Consider the following 22471-nt stretch of genomic DNA (forward strand, 5'->3'; position numbering starts at 1 on the left):
GATAGGCTCTGGTTCTTGTTGATAGGGGTGGCAGGATTCCTAGCCATCCCTATATGCATGAGTATTCCTGTAAAAGGAATCCAAGGGCTCGTGGTTGGTCTTCCCCGAGCGGGGTTGTGCCCTGAGCCTGAGTTCAGGGCTCACCTGGGTGGAGATGTGGCAGACACCCCTACCTGCCTCTGTCCCAGGTGTTCACCCAAGGCTGACTGATGATTGCTAACCGTAGCCACCGCTTCCTGCAATGCTGCAGGAGCTAGCCGAACCAGAGCCTACACAACCACTCACTTGATTTGTAATCAATAAAATTGTGGCCTAAATTATGCCAAAACCCAAACCAAAATTTGAGTCCGGTTTGGATTTATTTCTAGGCCAGGTTAAAGGGTCTCCACATGCAACGTACTTTACCAAAGGTAAATTTCGCTGTGAGAACAGGATGCTGGACTAGTTGAACCATTGGTCGGATCCAGCAGGCTCTTCATAACTGAGGACACTATCTCCAGTCGCTTCTACCACAGCTCTCTTCCAGCCTCCTTATCTCATAAGCTTTCGGCCATGTGACATTTTCTCTTACTGCTGTGCGGTTAGGCTGCGTTGTATCTGCTAACAGTGGTATCTTTTGTGTCTGAAAGTGCACACGCAGGCTTGGTGGTGGTGGCCTATCTTCTCTGTACTTTATCTTTCAATTTTTTTAAAAAAAAATCCCTTGGGGACACTTCCAGAATGAAAGGTGTGATTGATTTTTATATATCAATGAAAATATCAGCTCAAATGCACCACAAGGCAAGAAGTTAATACAGCCTGCCTTTCTCCTTAAGTTTCATTGTGAAATGAAAGGAGAGAGAAGGACCCCTGTGCCTATTTACCAGGGAGCTGAAACCTTAAGGCGCTTGCTTTCCCCCCTTCCCTCCCCACACTTCCCCCCTTGTATATCATTTATTTTAGTTTGTAAGCCTGTGGGGCGGGAATGATCTTACCACCAATTTCTGTAAATTGCACTGGGAGCCTTTCTGCCTAAAGACTGGGGTTAATGTGGTTCGATAAACAAATAACAAATAAGTAGGATTGTTCTGTTGATGTACCTGTTGGCACAGATAAACCACAAGGGAGGCATCTGCAGGGGCCAGGGATCAATTGGAGGAAGATGGTGTTAAATTAGACAGAAGCCTCATGCTGAGAACATCAGGTCACAAAGACGGGGGGGGGGGAGAAATCAAGAGAAACTAGGGCAGGCACCCCCAAACTTCGGCCCTCCAGATGTTTTGGACTACCATCTTCCCCGACTACTGGTCCTGCTAGCTAGGGATCATGGGAGTTGTAGGCCAAAACATCGGGAGGGCCGCAGTTTGGGGATGGCTGCACTAGGGTTTGTTGTTCTTTGGAGATTGACCAACAATCATGCTTTGGATTCCACATGATAGCTAATGCAAATCATCATTTGGTGTGATGTCTGAACTGAGATTTTGTTTTTTATCTGAACCGTCAACAATATTATCTCACTTAGAACACTATTGCAGACATATAATAGATACGGGCAACTACTATACATCACTTCTTTGGGGTTTTTTTTTTAATTTTTTTGCATTTGATTTACCAGTGGGAGAAAAAAATATGAGCTTTCTTGAGAGCAGATGGAAGACCAGAAAATGACATTTGAGGAATGAGCAAAATTAAATCTGGATCCACTGCTCACAGGAGTGCAAGGCTAAAGTACTTCAAAAATTCAATAGGAGTTAGACGAAGCCCAACCCAAGGACCAGTGCTATTCAGTTATGTAATGAATGAGACCAAGTGGAGGTCAATAAGGGAATTTAGCAGACGTGTCTAAGTTGGACAAATATCATGTGCACAGCATATGGCGATGGAGTGTTGACACTGAGCCCTCTGGAACGACAAAAAACTGTAAAAATGAAATGGTACTTTGGCTTGGTACTTGCAGTGATAAAAAATAAGATTTCTAAATGTGCAGGTCTCCCTGCCTCTTAGATCTTCCCAACCTTTATGCGTTGTGTTATAGTAGAATGTGTCCCTGTTCTGCTGCTTCAGATTAACGATTATTTCTGCTGCGACTTCACCAGCAGGTGTGCAGGTATAAAACACTGCTGCCTTCAATGCATTACAGCCATCATTGTAATCTGAAAAGAGATCTGTAAACTGCAAGTGTCAATAATGTGATGGGTCATGTGTTTTTGTACGAATCAAGTATTTGGAACCTGAAAGTCTAAATGTTGCTAAAGGAAGTTTTTATGCAGAATACTCAAATATCCTGTTGTCAGGATAAAATCACAAGTGCATAGGACATGGGTGCTGGAGGAGACTCTTGAGAGTCCCATGGACTGCAAGAAGATCAAACCTATCCATTCTTAAGGAAATCAGCCCTGAGTGCTCACTGGAAGGACAGATCGTGAAGCTGAGGCTCCAATACTTTGGCCACCTCATGAGAAGAGAAGAATCCTTGGAAAAGACCCTGATGTTGGGAAAGATTGAGGGCACTAGGAGAAGGGGACGACAGAGGACGAGATGGTTGGACAGTGTTCTCGAAGCTACGAACATGAGTTTGACCAAACTGCGGGAGGCAGTGCAAGACAGGAGTGCCTGGCGTGCTATGGTCCATGGGGTCACGAAGAGTCGGACACGACTAAACGACTAAACAACAACAGGACATGGGTAATTTTTTTTTTAAGAAGAATATTTATAAAAACAGAGGACCAGTTCACACATTAGGTGTATTATAGGGCTTTTTTCATCTGGAAATCTCCAGAACTTAGTTCTGGCACCTCTCAGGTGGGTGCCACTGCCATTACAGTTGTACCTTGGTTGTCGAATGGAATCCATTCTGGAAGTCCGTTCAACTTCCAAAAATGTTCAACAACCAAGGCGTGGATTCCAATTGGCTGCAGGAGCTTCCTGCACGCAATCGGCAGCCACAGAAGCAGCGTTGGACGTTCGGGTTCCAAAGATTGTTCGCAAACCGGAACACTCACTTCTGGGTTTGCGGTGTTCGGGAGCCAAAACGTTCGAGTCTCAAGGTGTTTGGGATCCAAGGTACGACTGCATAAGAGAACGAGGGAAGTGTTCATGGTGAGTTCCGGCACCTCTTTTTCTAGAAAAATAGCACCTAGGAAGTTTTAAGGATATGGCTGTGTACACACTATACCTTTAAAGGACATTCAAAGTACATTCTTTCCCTCCAACAATTCTGGGCCCTCTAGTTTACCCCTCTCAGAATTCCAATTCCTAGCAACACTTAATAAACTACAGTGCCCATTATTCTTTGACGGGGGGAACGGGCTTTGAATGTATAGTGTCTATGAAAGTGAATGTGACAAATGCACGAATCACACATGTCTCCACATCAGGGAGGTGTGACTGTCTATTGAGTGTATGCCTCATGGGAATTGCGGGTGTGCTTCTGCATAATGTTTAAAATGTCCCTCAATTTGCCAGCGGAGTCAATTGAAAATATTCTGCACACACTGGCTGAAGGCAAGAAACATTGATATTCCTAACCGGAAGCGTGAAAGAAGTACAGGCAAATAGCCCCACCAGAAGATGTGCAGGAAAGCACAAAGGGTGGAATTCAATGTAGCAGTAAAGAGAGCATTTGAGCAGTGCAAGCACTTCTGGTTGCCCAGTGGAACACACTCTCTTCTCCTTCTCCCACCTGCTGTTCTGGGGGTTCTTCCAACCTATCAGAGTGTACATGTGGCGATGAGAGAGGGGAAAGCCCTGCTGTGCTAACAGGATTCCTTTGCGCTGGCTTCCGCTAGCAGAATGGGGTAGTTGAATCTGGCCCAAAGAGCAGAAATTATGATTCCGTTACAAAATCAATAGTACATTGAAGATCAATGTGGAAGAGGCTGTAGCTCAGTGGTAAAGCATCACATACCCAGTATCCCAGGTCCACCTCCTGGTGTTAAAAGGTTCAGAATGCAGTGATGGGAAGAAACTCTGCCCTGGAGAGCAGCTGCCAGTCAGAGTACGCAATTGTGGGTGAGATGGACAAATATCCTGACCTCTTAGAAAGCAGGTTTCTCTGTGCTTTAATGTGTCTAGATCCAGCCCTGAGCATTCCATAGCATTGTAAAAATCAGATGGATGAAGCAGATTTTATATATATATATAAGGTAATATATATATAAAGGTAAAGGGACCCCTGACCATTAGGTCCAGTCGTGACCGACTCTGGGGTTGCGCGCTCATCTCGCATTATTGGCCGAGGGAGCCGGCGTATAGCTTCCAGGTCATGTGGCCAGCATGACAAAGCCGCTTCTGGCGAACCAGAGCAGTGCACGGAAACGCCGTTTACCTTCCCGCTTAGAGCGGTACCTATTTATCTACTTGCACTTTGACGTGCTTTCGAACTGCTAGGTTGGCAGGAGTTGGGACCGAGCAATGGGAACTCACCCCGTTGCAGGGATTCGAACCGCCAACCTTCTGATCAGCAAGCCCTAGGCTCTGTGGTTTAACCCACAGCGCCACCTGCTCTCGTGTGTGTGTGTGTGTGTGTTTCAATTTGAGTAGGAAAATGAGAGTACCCCTAAACATTTTTTAAATGAAAAAAGCACTGTATATATGCGTATATGCCCCTTTCATTAGTCAAAATATCTGAAATAAAGGAAGCTGAAAAGTTCTCAATGAGAAAACAGACAGGGAATGGGGAAAGGAGACAGAAAAACAGAAATAGCTCCCTGCCAAATTCCCAACAGTTTCAGTCCTTTTTATTCCTTTGTGCACAGTCTGCCGCGGGCAGATACTCAGAGTGAGAACAAAAGCAAAAGTCAGCAAAACGGAATGAGGTTTTATCTTTTTCAGCGGGATTTCCCCTACCCTTCCCTGACTTAAACCTGAACTCTAAAGGCAAGAAAGAATCCTTTCCAAAATGTGCTCAAGCATGAATGTTAGTAAATCTGCAGGTGCGAATGGGAGGTAAGGTAAAGGTAAAGGGACCCCTGACCATTAGGTCTAGTCGTGACCGACTCTGGGGTTGCGCGCTCATCTCGCATTATTGGCCGAGGGAGCCGGCGTATAGCTTCCAGGTCATGTGGCCAGCATGACAAAGCTGCTTCTGGCAAACCAGAGCAGCACATGGAAACGCCGTTTACCTTCCCGCTGTAGCGGTTCCTATTTATCTACTTGCATTTTGACGTGCTTTCGAACTGCTAGGTTGGCAGGAGCTGGGACCAAGCAACGGGAGCTCACCCCGTCACAGGGATTCGAACTGCCGACCTTCTGATCAGCAAGCCCTAGGCTCAGTGGTTTAACCACAGCGCCACCTGGGTCCCGCGAATGGGAGAGGGCTTGCTAATTTGAGGAGCAGCCATCAATAATGCCTTACAGCCCTGTTTACAAGCCAAGACGGGTACAAGGAATGCATGTGCTTGAGAAGTCGAGTTTGGCTCATTGTTGTTGGCCCCACCCCTGACAGTCCCTACACTTATGTGCATAAGCTCTGCATGTGCAGTCTGGGATCCGGCTGAAAGCAGTACAGTATCCCCAGTCACCCCAAAAAGCTTAAATACAGATTGTTCAAAAAGTCTCTTGAACATGCTTAGGCATGGGGATGATCCCAGATGCCCCTGTTCCTTCTATACATCATGTCACATGGGGAAAACTGTTGTCTTTTCCCAAAGGAGCACACCATTCTACCAACCAATGCTCCCCTCTACTTTGTGTGTCCCTTTTAAGGGAATAAATATAACAATCACTCAGCCTGTGTCCCTCCAGATCATCTTGTTGCTCTTTTGAAAGCCATGAGATGACTTTTCTGTTTTTAATGTAGCCTCTAACATTATTCTGTTGGGCATTTTGTACATTTACCTGTGAACCACTCTAGGAATCTGAACCAAGAGTGGCAGGTGGCGCTGTAGTCTAAACCACCGAGCCTCTTAGGCTTGCTGATCAGAAGGTCAGCGGTTCGAATCCCAGTAACGGGGTGAGCTCCCATAGCTCTGTCCCAGCTTCTGCCAACCTAGCACTTCGAAAGCACACCAGTGCAAGTAGATAAATAGGTATTGCTGCAGTGGGAAGGTAAACAGCATTTCCGTGCGCTCTGATTTCTGCCACAGTGTTCCGCTGTGCCAGAAGTGGTTAAGTCATGTTGACCACATGACCCGGAAAGCTGTCTGTGGACAAACGCTGGCTTCCTTGGCCTGAAGTGAGATGAGCACCACATCCCACAGTTGCCTTTGACTGGACTTAACCACCCAGGGGTCCTTTACCTTAAGTGCTATCAATGGAAATAATAAATACAAATGTAATAAAGCTGGTTGGGGTTGATGGGAGCTGGAACCCCAACACCCAAAGAGCCATAGTTTCTCTACCCATGATATAGAGAGATTTCCCTTTTAAACCTGGCACAATCTAATTCCCCACCTATAATTACCTATTCCCCATGAATTCCTGACATCTATCCATAGGAAGAAACAGCACAGTGACCCTTCTCTCTGAGTCACACAGAATAAAAGGATAAAGCCATTAAACACACACACACAGAGACACACACGACCTCTCACTGCTTCATGCTGGGCCCAAGCAGCCATAAAACAGATGTGCTACTCTTTGTTGCTGACTCGATGTTCATACCTTTCAGGTGCTGCCAAGAATGAGGCTCAGGCGATTTCTTTCCCACTGCTTTGTATTGTAATGACAAGTCTAACTATCCCAGTTCACTCATTTTTCTGGAGGAGACTTTCCAATATTACCGGTGGGCAGTGCTCCTGTTATTAAAAGCACATTGGGTTGCAATTAAAATTCTACTCGGGCGCCATTTGTAATGATGGTTTTAGGGCTTTAGAGGAGCACTGCTCATTTGATATGATAAGTATGCAGGATATCGCTTCTTCACAAGGAAGATTCATTTAATTACCAAAGTTGAAGGGCAGCAAACTTATTTCACTTGATTAGTCTCAGTTCTATGATGGGTCTTAAAACCCCACCAAGCTTTAATATGCAGATATTTCAAGTTACTTGCTGACCTTTAGTTAGCCAGCTGGTCAAAAATGCACTCTCCAAAGCACATCTATGGAATAATGACATAATATTTTTAAAGCAAGTAATGGAGGCAATGTAGCATTTCATTGCATTTGTGGTCAGAAGTGGTGTTGTGATTAAAGATAGGTAACTGTGCTAAACTCCTCATTAGCCTAAGTTTGACTGCTATCACAACCATTGCCATTGTGGGCTAGCAAACATCATTTATCTTGTGGTTTGGAACGGATCTGTTTTGATTTCAAAGGTTTAAATCCTGCTTTTGAATTTCCAGATAAAATGTCCAATGCAGCACGCAAGAAATCCAAAACACACTGAAAATGCCACAACCGTTCAAAAGGTTAAATGGGTTAGCAGCAGGAACTCAAGAGATCAACACTCACAGCAGCAAAAATAGGAAAGCCATGATGCTATAGCAGCTAAAGCAAACGACTCCTTTGTTAAAATAGCTCCACTGACTGTCGGTCTGTTTCTGGGCACAATTCAAAGTGCTGGTTATGACCTATAAAGGCCTACATGGCTTAGGTCCAAGCTACCTGATATTGGGTGCCCCATGATATTCTTGTAAAGAAGCTGGTAAAATGTGGGCTAGACAATGCTACCATTCAGTGGATTTGTAACTGGCTTACTGACCAAACCCAAAGGGTGCTCATCAATGGCTCCTCCTCATCCTGGAGAGTAGTGACTAGTGGGGTGCCACAGGGTTCTGTCTTGGGCCCAGTCTTATTCAACATCTTTATCAATGACTTGGATGATGGGCTTGAGGGCATCCTGAGCAAGTTTGCAGATGACACCAAATTGGGAGGGGTGGCTAACACCCCAGAGGACAGGATCACACTTCAGAATGACCTTAACAGATTAGACAACTGGGCCAAAGCAAACAGGATGAATTTTAACAGGGAGAAATGTAAGGTACTGCACTTGGGCAAAAAAAATGAAAGGCACAAATACAGGATGGGAGACACCTGGCTTGAGAGCAGTACATGTGAAAAGGATCTAGGAGTCTTGGTAGACCACAAACTTGACATGAGTCAGCAGTGTGATGCAGCAGCTAAAAAAGCCAATGCAATTCTGGGCTGCATCAATAGGAGTATAGCATCTAGATCAAGGGAAGTAATAGTACCACTGTATTCTGCTCTGGTCAGACCTCACCTGGAGTACTGTGTCCAGTTCTGGGCACCACAGTTCAAGAAGGATACAGACAAGCTGGAATGTGTCCAGAAGAGGGCAACCAAAATGGTCAAAGGCCTGGAAACGATGTCTTATGAGGAACGGCTTAGGGAACTGGGTATGTTTAGCCTGGAGAGGAGAAGGTTAAGGGGCGATATGATAGCCATGTTCAAATATTTAAAAGGATGTCATATAGAGGAGGGAGAAAGATTGTTTTCTGCTGCTCCAGAGAAACGGACACGGAGCAATGGATTCCAACTACAAGAAAGAAGATTCCACCTAAACATTAGGAAGAACTTCCTGACAGTAAGAGCTGTTCGGCAGTGGAATTTGCTGCCAAGGAGTGTGGTGGAGTCTCCTTCTTTGGAGGTCTTTAAGCAGAGGCTTGACAGGCATATGTCAAGAATGCTTTGATGGTGTTTCCTGCTTGGCAGGGGTTTGGACTGGATGGCCCTTGTGGTCTCTTCCAACTCTATGATTCTATGATTCTATGTGGTCCAATGTGGGGGTCCTGAACATAACCCCCACACAAATATGCCCATGTTGAAAAACCATATTTTGCTTTTGTCGCTCTGACTTTTAAAGCTGCAAGATGGGAGAGGTTGTCTATCCCTGTGCCAGAATAAGACTGATATGCTTCGAATCTTCTGCAATAAATCACAGATAAAATGGCGAAGAAAATGTAATTTTATGAGTAACATAGCATGTCCTGGACTTAAAGCTATCCTAGGAGACTGAGCATGATCTGTCTCCAAATGGACTTTCTTCCAATCTGACCACACAGTTAAATTTTTAAATTAAAGCTAATGCATACTGAGACATTTCCTAGATCAGCTTTAAAGATCCATTACTCAATGGATCAATTGCTGCGATAAAGTGAGGCTGGTTTATCTCATGGCTCTGTACAAAGCGCTTTGTCTGCTGCACCCTTATAATTTCAGCTGGAAAATTCTCTGTTGCACTTCTCGCTGCTAAGGACACATTGTCCCCCTCTGGATTGGGGTATTATCTGCAGAAGGAACAAGTCACCTCTTTTCTCCCTTGAATGATAATGGCAGTTAAATCATTATTCTTTAGTTAAACGGAGCTTGCTGGGAAGGCAGGTATTTAAGATAGGATAAGAAGCAGTCCATAAACTTTAATGGGGAGGGGGAGATAAATCTTCTAATGAGTTGAAAGAAAGAAAGAAGATGAGAAAATCAATGCCGACGTTTTTCGGATTTGCATTTCAAATGTTGGCAATTATATAAGTGAAGTTCATGTATGTGTAAGATTATGGTAATGAAGGTGTTTGTGTGGAAGGAGATGCGGAGAGCAAACAGGCAAGGTTTTCATTCTAGAAACTCTCTCTCCACCTCCTCCTTCCTTAGGTAATCAGCTCAGATGCAGGATCTACTGTTATCTTCTGGCTGATTGATACTGGGCAGAAAATCAAAGAGTTTACAGGTTGCCATGGCAATGCTGAGATCAGTACTATGGCCCTCGATGGGACTCAGACCAGACTCTTCACCGGAAGCACAGATGGAACCGTAAAGGTGTGTATGTGTTTGTTGTCAGGGGAGAAACCACTTTACCCGACATGCAATTTTGCAGAATACATGGGCTGACAACAGTACATGGCTCTGCCGCAGGAGTTGTAGGGGGCAAACATTAGCAACTGGATTCTGGAATGACAAAATGGTAAAGGAAAACAGATTGGGCTGGAATCTGTCATTCTGAAGAAGTGTGCATGCACATGAAAGCTTATACCTAGAACAAACTTAGTTGGTCTCTATGGTGCTACTGGACATTTTTTTAAAAAAAAATATTTAGATTGGGCTGGAATTTATTTGAATCCCTCTCCCCCCCCCCATGAATTTATCCCATTGGTTTCAATGGAACCTTTGTTGAACTCACTTTGCCAAAACCCGATCCATTATTTCAATTGCCAGCTTTAAATAAAATTAAAAGTGTTCTCAGCCTTAGGTGGGATGGTGAAGGCATCAGAATGTAGTTGGGATGATACATTTTTGAGTGCTTTTTTACATTAGAAACTCTTACATAATAAAAGCTAAACATGTTAGTTCAAAGACTTGGCTCCTTGACGGGCTAGCTTTCGATGAGAAGGGGTGGTAAGGAGAAGCAGTAAGTTATTCAACCCACCACATGCATGTTGAAAGATCATGATCTATCCTTGCCTACAAAAATGGAGATAATGTTTTAACCTCCAGTGGAAAGTGCTTTGAGAGTTATGCAGAAATGCAACAGCTCTTCAAACATTTCTGCTTAATTCAGCACTTAATTCCATCAGTTCAGGAAACCTTTCCTGCTTTAATTAGCAGCAATTAAAAAGCTTTTGGGATTACTGGAGTTTTGCATACAGGGCATGTTTTTACCCACCCTTGTTAGCAAAGGAAAGGAATGATGATATAAATACAAAATAAATACCAATATTCTATTTCCATGTGGTCAGTTCTTCTGGCTGGCAATTATTGTCTGCCTAACAGGAATCACTGCAGAATAATTATAGTAGAGATGAATGAGCTCACACTGAATTAGATTGGAAATAAACCGAGCCACTACCAAAAAAGCAGGAACCGGCTTGTCTCATACCAAGTCCAATCCAAATTTGACTCCCCCCTTTGACGACAGTCAGAGATCATTTACAAACCTCCAAGTTCCCTGGCTCCATGCAGATGAGAGATCAGTCCTTGAAGTATGGGAGGCGGAAAGTTTGCAGCAGCCGAAAGTGCTGCTGGAGATGGGAAAGCCAACTCACCATGGAAGACTAGATTTTTGGTGGAAGGGTGGGTTTGTTAGGATTCTTGCTCCGTGCTTGCAGTCATGGGATTGGTTTTATCACATGACGGTGTATGTTTTCATTCCACAATGTGGGAAGTGACGGAGACAGGATGTTTTGTATTACTGTGTTTCCGTGATGTGGGACTATTGTCCTTTGCTCTTTCTCTTTGCTGTCTGATGAGAAAGAGGAAGGAGCTAAGTCAGAATGCCCCAAGTGTATTATATGTAAATAAATGTAGTCTAGCCAAAATTCTGTGCTACTGAGTTCTGTTACGCAAACTGCATATGCTCTGCAGGATCCCTAAGCGTGCTAATGCCTTTTGGTATCAGTCGCTGTGATGTTCGGGCTAGAGAAGGGTTTTGAAGTTCCTGAATGTCTGAACAGGAGGAAGAGAACATGCCAGTTGGGCATGTGTCTCTGCCAGGGTCCTACATGTGAGTAGGACGATCCTATCGGCAGGAGCCCTATGGTGCTAATCCTTCATTCTGGGCCTCATATTCCAACTACTAAAAAGATTTTTGTTTATTTTGCTAAGCAGTTATCACTTTCCTGCTTAGTTGAAACAATACGGGGAATTGTTGTTAAGGACCATAATTTCCATACTCATCGTGTAAAGCAATGAAATCTCTTAGGTTGCAGTCCTGATCATATTGATTCAGAATTAAGCCCAGTGCTTTTTTCCTGGGGGGATACAAGGGTATGCATGCGCAGGGCTGGCCCTACGTGCAGGCTGGGTGGCGCAGGGCACCACGGTGCCGGCCCGCCAGGGGGGCGCCGCGAGCTGTGCCCGCCCACTGGCCGGCCGGTCCGCCGCACAGCTGCGCCCACGGCAACCGCGCTGTGCCTGCCCGCCCGCCCGCCGCGCAGCAGCACCTGAAAAAAGCACTGATTAAGCCCTGTTGAATTTATTGAGGCATTCCCCAGGTCAATCAGTTTAGGATTGCAGCCCTACTTAGCAGTGTGGTTTAAGAAAACTGGGGCTGTGTTTTGCTAAAGCCATTGTTCCATTCCAGCTAAAGTTACTGATGACCAAATTGAGTTGGTAATGGCTAAAATCCCATGCAGATGTTACAACTACGTACAGTGAATGTGCTTAGGGCCTTTACCCATAACCGCTGGGTGTTCAGCTGAACATTTCCATGAGGCCCATATACCTGTATTCCTGCTTGCAAGATAAGAACCCAATGTCCGTGCAGTTGTACACGTGTAAAATCCACTGAGACATTCAGCTGAACACACAGGTGGAATCTACACACATATAAAAAACATTCTGAAAATGTCTTTTTTAAAAAAAGCGTTTTAAAAAATACATTGAATTTTCCACAAAGCTCATCGCCATCTTAGTATCACATTGCATGTTGCACTTAAAACACACACAAAATGTTTTCTTTGCAGCTGCATAGCTGAGTCCATAGAAATCTCCCCCCGCCATTCCTCTTACACTTCCACTGTGCACCAGGAGTGGGGAATCTGTGGTTCTCCACATGTTGTTCACCTCCAACTCTGATCAGCCCTAACCAGCATGGCCAATAGTCAGGGATGCTGCGAAATGGAGTACATCAGCGTCTTTTGGACTTCAATATCTGCATAGCATAGTGCTCACTGGAAGGACAGATCGTGAAGCTGAGGCTCCAATACTTTGGCCACCTCATGAGAAGAGAAGACTCCCTGGAAAAGACCCTGATGTTGGGAAAGATTAAGGGCACTAGGAGAAGGGGATGACAGAGGACGAGATGGTTGGACAGTGTCCTCGAAGCTACGAACATGAGTCTGACCAAATTGTGGGAGGCAGTGCAAGACAGGAGTGCCTGGAGTGCTATGGTCCATGGGGTCACGAAGAGTCGGACACGACTAAACGACTAAACAACAACAACAACATCTGCATGGCCCCTAACTTTAGCCAGGTCCAGGTTCATGAATGTCCTCTTCCTCAGCTTTATTCTTCCATAACTGCACTGAGAAAAGCTACTGCATTTTTCTCTAAGTGTGAGCGCATCAGTCTCACACAGCAGAGAGATGTGTGATCCTTTTAATGGAAGATTACAAGGACCGAAGCTGGGATCTCCTGCATGAAACGCTTGTGTCCTATCAACAAGCAATGCTCCCCCCCACCTTACATTAAATAGGTCTATGTCTTTGCAATGTTTATGTTCTTACATGTTTTGATTTCCTACTTTGTTTTTGACATATTGTTTTCCTAATTTAAATTGCAGATCTGGGACTTCAATGGACATTGTCACCATAAGCTCAATGCCGGAAGAGACCGAGCAGTTGAAATCTCCCAGATCATGGTGCTAAGCTGGACTATATTAGTTCTGGGCTGGGACAGGTACTGTGTAAATATCAAGCCGCAATGTTGGAGAATGTGCAAATTGGAAAAGTGTACTTTTTTGGCTTCCATTTCTGGAGATAACATCAACTAATGCTTATCTCTCCAGGCTGTCACACCAATTCAAGGGCTGTTGGATAACTGAATCCAAGAACAGATGTAGCAGTGTCTCTGTGTCATCTGAGAAAGGATGTGATATTCAAAGGTGCAGCGTAGCAGGAAAGGATCTCATCTGTCTTGATCAGGAACATCATTTTAGATTTCCTTGAGGAAGTGGGGAAGTGAGTTTTCCCAAAAGGTTCTATGGGAAATGTTCTTGGATGTAGTCAAGATTAAATTGCATAACAGCAATGTATTTTAGAAAGGTTTTTGTTTTTTTACCTGTCACTAAATCTTTCCATCCTGGTGCCCTCCATATGTTTCGGATTCCAACTCCCATCAGCCCCAACTGGCATAGCCAGGATGATGGGAGTTGTAGTCTGAAATCTGAAGGGCACCAGGTTGGGGCAGCCTGAATTATAGCAAAATGTATAAGCTAACCTCCTTTTTTATTTAAACACAGGGATATGGTCTCCCTGCTAATGCATGCCTAGTGTGATATTTCGTGAACAAGAAAGACCACAACTCAGTGATAAAGAACCTGGTTTGCCTGCAGAAGGTCTCAGGCTCAGTCCTTGGCATCCTGCCCTTGAGATCCTGGCAAATACTGTTTCCATTTAAGGGTCACGGGAAACACTATTTCCCAAGACCCCCATGTCCCTCTACCCATTCCACAGGCCCAACAACCTGGTTTGCATGCAAAGGTCTCAGGATCAGTCCATGGCATCCTTTATATAAGGATCCTGGCAAATACTGTATCCATTTAAGGGTCATGGGAAACACTATTTCCCAAGACCCCCATGTCCCTCTACCCATTCCACAGGCCCAACAACTGTAGATCCCCAATGCTGGCTATTTTTTTAAAAAAAAGTGATGCAAGGGCAAACAAATGTCACATCTACTGTAGACATTGTGGTGGAAGAGAATAACAATCCTTTCATCTCTACCACACAGATGGATTGTTAACCTGTTTTTCTCTTCTAAAAGTGACCCAACACAGAGAAACTTAATTCCCTTCAGGTAGCCCAGTTCTCCGAAGGCCTGATTAGCGCATGAACTGGAGTTCTGTTTTGGGTGGGGCAGCAACCAATTTCACGACCCTCAAACATGTCCAAGTTGAGCCCTTGTGGGATTACTCTCGAGTGTAATATTCTAGCACTGCTTTATTTGGTAAGTTCTTTACTTTAAAAAAGTTTTTTTGTTTTCTGCTGGAGGTAGAGAAAGCTATTAAAATTGTTTAAAGATCTTGGCAGGGAGGGGATGAGCTATATATTTCCTCCACCAAGATGTTCTGCAAAAAAATAATGGCAGGACTTAATTAGAAACCCTTCTGTCCATAAATTTGAAAACTTAGACAACACTCAAAGGCTGCTTCCTCTACAGAGGCAGAGGCTCACTGCTGTTGTTCACTATAAAATTATGTGGCGGGTCTAGAAATTAGGGTGAGATGAATAGCTTTTTGTGCATATTTCTTTTCCTTTGAAATTATTTTTCTACAGGTCCAGAATCTCCCTCCCTTCCCCCAGTCTCTCTCTCTCCACACACACACATGCAAATTCTTACTTGCTATAGTGGAAAATAGCTTAGATGAAGGGTGTCAGAGAATTCTGACATAAGCAGAAGCAGGAATGGAAATTGCTAAAAAAAATTTTTTATCTGTTCCGTGTCCAAAATGGAAATCAGTACAAAAGATATTAGTATTTGCTGTTGCTGCCTTTAGTTCCAGAACAATATGTAATTGATTGCCTCTCTCCAATTTGTGTTCTGCTTCCTTTACAAGGAAATTAATGAGGTGGAATAAGATGGTGGTGATAGAACGTACATAATAAATTATGTACGTTATGTAATTTCGCCACAGTGAACAGAGAGATAAATAACATAGTGTTTGGCAGAAGTTGAACTGCAGTAGAACAGAAACAGTGCTGCATGCAATTAACACAGTGTTGAACAGGAAATGATGCCTTCTTACATCCCTAGCTTTGGACCCAGAGACCAAAATTCACCTTTTCCATCATGTCTTTCCCACTGCAGCATCTTTTGTCCCCCACTAAAAAGCCAGTTCTGATGGCTAGGCACCCTTCAGCAAGTTTTGAGCTGTAGCTATGAACGAACCTGTCAATTTTGATTTCTCTTATTTTTTCATTTTTCCAGTCTTAGGGTCATTCCTCCATGTTTCTTCATCAGTTCACAGTTCTTTAAATTGAATAAGTCCTCATGAAAATCTGTCAGCATCTGTGAGCTCATTTATTTTCATACATACATTTATGCCTAATAAAATACATTTTTGTATGTTATTTTCATTAATATATGCCTTTTTATACATACTTCCCCCCACTGTGCACATTTTTTTCTGGACATTGCTTCTCTGGGAATCTGCACTTCAAAATTTGGAGAAGTGCAAATTTCTCAGGATGACTGCATTTCAGTTCATTTCTTGTTTGGGGAAGTTTGAATATGCAAACTGAACCAAATTCCCCTCCCCTCCCTAATGGGATATTGTGGAGAAGAAACTGCAGAAAGTAGAGTGTGGAAACCAGAGTCTCTCTATTCCTCTGTCCCACACACATACCACATGTTAACAAAGTATTCCATTTGTGGAAGAGGTTCTTTGTGTCCAAGTCAATGCTATTTACAGAACCAACATTATGAGACAACAGAGCTTAAAAAACCAAGGTTGCCTCCATCTGTTTTACAAGGTCTGTGTAGCTGCTAGTTACCCAAAGAGAAAGGTTATCACTGAGGTCTATACCTTACCTTAGTCACATGATAATTGAATGTGCTTATCGTTTGATAAAGTGGATGCATGGAATGGCTCTCATCAGTTATTGCGTTGGCCAGTTACCGAACAGATGCCGCACTGATAGGTGATGACTATCAAGTGTCTTCTATCTCCTGTGCATAAATTGAAGACCATCCTTCCAGCGCTTTTCTCCGCTGAAGGGTACTGCATTCATCTGATAAAGCAGCTCTCTTCATAGCAATTAGCCTCTTACTCCACACCACCAAACGATCACACGGCAGTTGCCACTTGTTGAACATGACATTGGGACTCAGAACAGGGACAAAGTAAAACACTGTTCAAAGATTTAAATGTACTTTGAAACTGTGTAAGTGGCGGGCCGACCCTATCATTGGGAAGAGTGTGGCAGCCACCTCAGGCGGCAGATGCCAGGGGGGCAGAGGAGCAGCAACAATAAAGGCAGTGCTGTGTGCGCCACATGATCTGCCCGGCACATCCTAAGCCAATCTCTTGCCCTCAGGTGTGGTGTAGGACATGACAATATGAAAGAAAAATGTAATCACTTTTCTGGTCAGCATCTGTTATGTGTATTGGGGGAGGCACCATCTTGTCACCTTAGGAAGCAAAATGTCTTGGGCCGGCCCTGGTAGCTGGTATCTTGTAGCCATGAGCGTTTGTTAGGCAAAATTCTGCTTCATCCAATATAGGAAGCGGACTGAGAAGGCGGCTAGTGCAGCAAATAGGGATGTCAGAGAATTCCTGGCAGAAACAGGAGTGGAAATTGCCCCTTTAGTCACCCATTTCCAGAGCAAAAATCAATCCAGCAAATGTGATTCACGTTCATTGTTGCTGTTGCTTGAGTCAAAACGAGAGTTCCCCTAAATGAGAGTTCCCCTAAAACATTTTTAAGAAAAAAAAAAGCACGGAACAGATCTCTCATGGGTGGGTTTGCAATTGGAGACTCGAGCAGTGTATCTCAAGGCTATGGAGTCAATCTGGGGGCTTCTAGTTGCTGACCACAAGTATAGAGGAACAGAGGTGCAAAGACGCCAAACAGCAAAAGTAAGAAGGAAAGATAATGAGGATGCAAAGAACACATCCTGGTAAGTGCTAAAAATAAAGACACTACATAATCTAAATCATCAGTTCATGAATATTAAACCCGAAGGAAGTGCACAAACAAGTGGGAAGCAGTCTTTTTATAGGGAAGAGACTGGTGGGTGATGTGTAGAGTTACTGCTGCCATTGCTCATTAGTCTCTATCTGGTTCTAGACATGACACGTTTGTGTGCACTTTCTGTTTTCCTGAATGTCCCATCCAACATCTTCCGCCTAATTGGAAGATGCACAAGTTGTCCGTCCATCATGAACTTGAACATCTTTTAAGGGATGAGAGGGGAGAAAGAAAGCGGGCAAATGAGCTGTGAAACGCAGATGGGCAGGAAGTGCGAGGCACTTACGGTTATGCTATTAAAAATGCATAATAAGTAAACAAGGTGCCTGGAGGTTTGCAGTCTTTAAAATCTCCTGTAGCATAGCGTGAGTGCGTGATGATATCAAAATCTGGGTTTTCTTCCCTCGAGCCTGTCCTGTCTGATACTGCTCAGCTGTGGACACTGGTTTCTCCTCATTTCTTCTGAGCAAATTCTATTGGCACGGGAAATAAAAAATCAATGTAAATATGCTTAAAGCAGAATGGAAAATGGGGGCAGCGCTGGATGCTCTACAAAGCCTGCTTTAGTCAGGATAAGTGTTGTGGTTTTATAAACTATAGATTAGGCAGGATTAAGGGGGATTCAGCCTCTGCTTGCTGATCTCTACTCTCTCAGCAGAGTGACCAAAAAAATCCTTATTTCAAGGTACTCTTCTTTTTTTGCAAGCCCTTAGTTCCAGGGGGGAATACATCCTGAATCTGACTGAGGTAACCAAGGCAGGAGAGTGTGAATGCCTTATCCATATTCTATTGCATTCAGACATAGCAAATTAGCTCTGTGCTGTCTCTTAGAGAAAAATCAGTCCCCCTCAACTCCTATGTCTCTCTCTTCCCTTGCACTAGGATGGGGATTGAGAACTTCAACTTTGGTTGAAACAAGGAACACAGAAATACAACAGGGATGTAGGATAAGCATAATGTGGAAATTTCAACAAGTAGGGGCCGCTGCACTAAAATCCTGATTCTGACACCATACAGGATACTTTCTAATTAGGCAGTATCTGCAGGATACCCTCTCCTGCAGAAGGTATCCTCTTTAAGGGGCGTGAGTGGTGCCATGGTCTAAACCACTGAGCCTCTTGGGCTAGCTGATTGGAAGGTCAGTGGTTCGAATCCCTGCAATGGAGTGCAGCATTGGAGCACAATGCCCACACTGCCCAGGATGGGCATGCTCTCAAGGGGGGAGAGGCGTGGAGGGTGCCCTCCCATGCGCCACAGTTCAGGGTAGGAGAGGGGCGGGGAAGCTGCTGCTCACTCTCCTCCTGCTCTCCGCAACCAGGTCAGACATGATCTGGCAACGGAGCTGCTGCGGCTGGGTGTGCCTCACCATGGCTGAGGAGGGCTGCTCTCTGCTGCCGCTGGGCGCGAGGTGTGCTGCCCACTTGCAAGCCATTTTGTCACCCGCCTCAGTCATGACACCCGGGGCGGACTGCACCCACCGCACCCTCTTTCTATGTCTCTGATGGAGTGAGCTCCCATTGCTCTGTCCTAGCTCCTGCCAACCTAGCAGTTCAAAAGCACATCAGTGCAAGTAGATAAAAAGGTGCCACTGTGGTGGGAAGGTAAACGGCATTTCTGTGCACTCTGGTACTACCATGGTGTCCTGTTGCTTCAGAAGCGGTTTAGTCATGCTGGCCACATGACCTGGAAAGCTGTCTGTGTGGACAAACGTCGGCTCCCTCGGCCGGAAAGCGAGATGAGTGCCGCAACCCCATAGTCAGCTTTGACTGTACTTAACCATCCAGGGGTCCTTTACCTTTACCTCACCCTGCAGGATACTGTCTCCTGCAGAGGGTACCCTCTTTGAGCATCCACTCAAGGGCTCCAGGGAGAGTCTCCTCGCAAGCCAGTGGTGAAGCAGGGCTTTTGTCGAGGCTCTTCAGGGTTTCTGGCACCACGCGTGGACATACATGACTTGAACACATGTAAATTGGGGTGGGGGGGAACCTGTATAAGCTTTTTTAGGTATCCTGGATCCCAAGTTGTATAAGGCTTTACCAGCATTTTGAAGTTGCCCACCAACCGGATGGTTTTAGAAGAGAATTAGACAAATTCATGGAAGATAAGGCTGTTTGGTTGGCCACTGTGAGAACATGATGCTTGACAATGGAAACAATGGGAAGGATGTTCCCTACAATAGCTCCAGAGCTGGCATAGACTTATCTATGAGAGCCAGTGTGGTGTAGTGGTTAAGAGCGGTAGGCGCGTCTCCGCTCCCCCACATGCAGCTGCTGGGTGACCTTGGGCTAGTCACACTTCTCTGAATTCTCTCAGCCTCACTCACCTCACAGAGTTCTTGTTGTGGGGGAGGAAGGGAAAGGAGAATGTTAGCTGCTTTGAAACTCCTTCAGGTAGTGATAAAGCGGGATATCAAATCCAAACTCCTCCCCTCTTCCTCCTCCTCCTCCTCCTCCTCCTCCTCCTCCTCCTCCTCCTCCTCCTCCTCCTCCTCCTCCTCTGCTTTGATGTATATTAGAGGGCTGGAAAGGTCCAACTTGGCATGCCATCAAGCTAGGGCTACAGAGGTTTCCACAGCAGTAAGGAGGGGATCTACTTCTCTCTGCACTCTTGGAAAGAGAGATCAGCTCTGGGCCTGGGTGCCTGGGGCACTCTCCCAGAGACCATGGGATGCCAGGGCTTATGTTCCTGGACATAGGTATAATGTAACCACATTTTATGGTGTGTAAGAACCAGTAAACTGTGGCAATTGGGTCTCCTGTGGAAAGTTGTGGAATCACTCGGGGTGAGGTGGGGAAATAGATTCAAAACCTTTTATATTTTGCACTTTCGCAGAACATTTTCCAGTTCTCGGTGGCTATATTGGATTTGCCCCCCAGAGTATTGTGCCAATCGGGCTTCTACGAGGTCTGTCTCCCCTTTTCTCCCTGAAGGAATAATTCATAAGGGATTACCTCAGGGCAAAGGTGTTCTCTGTTTGCGAAGACTTGAAAAGCAGAACCACTTCAGACTGGCTACATGCAGTTTGGAAGCAGAGCTCCCTGTAACATTGATCTAAAAATATATTCCCATACCCTCTTTTGACTTTGAAGTCAAGCACATTTAAATATGTATTTTTGGAAATAAAAAAAGACACAGGAATACGCAAGGCTGCTGGTGATGGGGAAATGGACCACTGAATGTGTGGGAAGGGGGAATTGCTCCCACTGTCTCTGCATTCTGGTGTGAATTAAATAGTGTTGCTCGGTCCCAAGTTTTGGGGTTCGATTTGAAGGTGTCAGGGTGGCAAGTTTAAATCTCAGCACCTGTCGGTCTCAAATTATTCATTTTTGACACCTGGATCTAGGGGTTTTTTTGCAACAGGATGATTTTTTAAACACTACTTATCCTGAAATAGAAAGCGTTGTCATAAGAGGCTCCCTCCACCTCTTCAATATTTTCACAAGTTTTCCATCTTTCCAGGAATAGAAAGTTGGGAAGAAATACTGCCAAATGAAGAAAGGCTTTACAAAGAAATTTTTGATTTTGAGGGCGAAATCCAGATTGGGAGCCTGGTGTGTATGGGGTTTGGGGAAACTTTTTGCCCTGTGCTTCAGTTAGCAACCACGGGGGCTCTGATCAGACTTGAGACTACAGTGGGAGACAAATTTTTATTTTATTTACTTGTTCCATAAAATTCTTATACCACTTTATTGAAAAAACAACAACAACACACCCTCAAACCACTTCTAATCTCTACACCAGCATCCTAATCCCCACAAACATAGGCTGTGTTGTACAGTGGTTGGAGTACGGTCAAACCTTGGTTGTGGAATGTTGTTGTCGGTTGTTCCGAAATGTTGGACAATGGAAAACTGAAAGCGGACGCCTCAATACAATAGGGAAACTCAAAACGGAAGCTGCATAGCACGTTCGCCTTCCGAAAATCGTTTGAAAACCAGAGCTGTTACTTCTGGGTTATTGGCATTCGGGAGCCAAAACGTTCGAAAACGGAGCCGTTCGAGAACCGAGGTTTGACTGTATTGGGCTAGCACTTGGGAGACCAGCGTTCAAATTCCCAGTCAGCCATGAAGTTCACAGGGTATGAGCAACTTGGAGAAAAAGGAACTCCTTTCTCACTGAGCTCCTTGGAGGAAAAGGTGAGAGAGAAATGCAGTAGATAAATAAAAAAAGTAAATATATTAGGATACTGTACATTCACACTAAAAGACAGAAGACTTTTCACGAGACTATGTTTTTTAAAAGCAAATTGATGTGGAAATATGGAGAATTTAATTTTTGATTGGGAAAATGGGAAACGGAGAGAAACCAAATTTGACAGATTCGCCCATCCCTATTATTGTCCTCTGTGTTGTGTTGGTGGTAGTTAAACAACAACAACAACAACAACAACAACAACAACAACCTGTGTACTTCTTGGGCTTCTTAAGAACTCCACATTTCTTCTTCTCTCTCTTTTATTCTGCCCATCCCCCTCCAATGCAGATTTTAATTAGGAAAAAAAGGTGGGGGAGAAATCTACACTGCGGCTCGTCATAAAGCTGCCGCAAGAAGACTGGCGCAATAATTATTCCCCTTGTCTATTAGTACGGTCGGAAACAATGCACATTGCACTGGAGACAGCTTTGCCATTATGTTTTGGCAGCGAGGAAGTATGATTGAACCATAATAGGCGAAGGATGAGAAAATCCCAGAATGACACTTACACTGCAGTTTCTATAACAATGCCTGATACAGAAAGGGGGAGAAATAGAAACAAATGATTAAAATATTCCATTTCATGTTGCGAAGATATGTATCAACGTGCTATATTTTCCCTTGCTTGAGGGTTAGTCACCCCCTCCCTTTTTTGATGACTGGCTCCCTTTCCAAAGTTTGGGGATTCCACACAAATTGCTTGATTTGAATAAGGAGAGATGAGAATGGAGGGTGAGAGGCACAGAGTCCAGGAGGTTGGAGGGGGGTGGATATCCTAAATTAGATGCGCTCTGCTGTGTCGTGATGACACTGCAGAGAAAAACAGACGCTGGTATTTGGAGTGGCCTTTAGACACTCAAGATGTCAAGTTTCCTTTGAAAAAGTCAACAGCACAACCCACTGCTTATCGCCTCATTTACCTCCTCCGAGGGCAGGGTTCCTGGGCCTCCCCATTTGTCCAGGCAACAACCTGGTGAGGTTTGTTTGGCTAAGCAG

The 22471-nt window shown here is 44.5% G+C and overlaps 1 protein-coding gene across 7 annotated transcripts in view; it reads left to right on the forward strand.

The window, feature by feature from the left end:
- Window positions 1-22471, forward strand: part of WDR49 (WD repeat domain 49) — a 100110-nt gene that overhangs the window by 39918 nt on the left and 37721 nt on the right. For all 7 annotated transcript variants that reach the window (XM_060274405.1, XM_060274403.1, XM_060274404.1 and 4 more), the window contains 2 exons: window positions 9528-9692; window positions 13153-13268. In XM_060274405.1, coding sequence (XP_060130388.1) covers window positions 9528-9692; window positions 13153-13268 — 281 coding nt within the window. The remainder of the gene's footprint in view (window positions 1-9527; window positions 9693-13152; window positions 13269-22471) is intronic.

The sequence above is a fragment of the Zootoca vivipara genome, chromosome 5, assembly GCF_963506605.1.
Source record: "Zootoca vivipara chromosome 5, rZooViv1.1, whole genome shotgun sequence".
NCBI classification, from domain to species: Eukaryota; Metazoa; Chordata; class Lepidosauria; order Squamata; family Lacertidae; genus Zootoca; species Zootoca vivipara.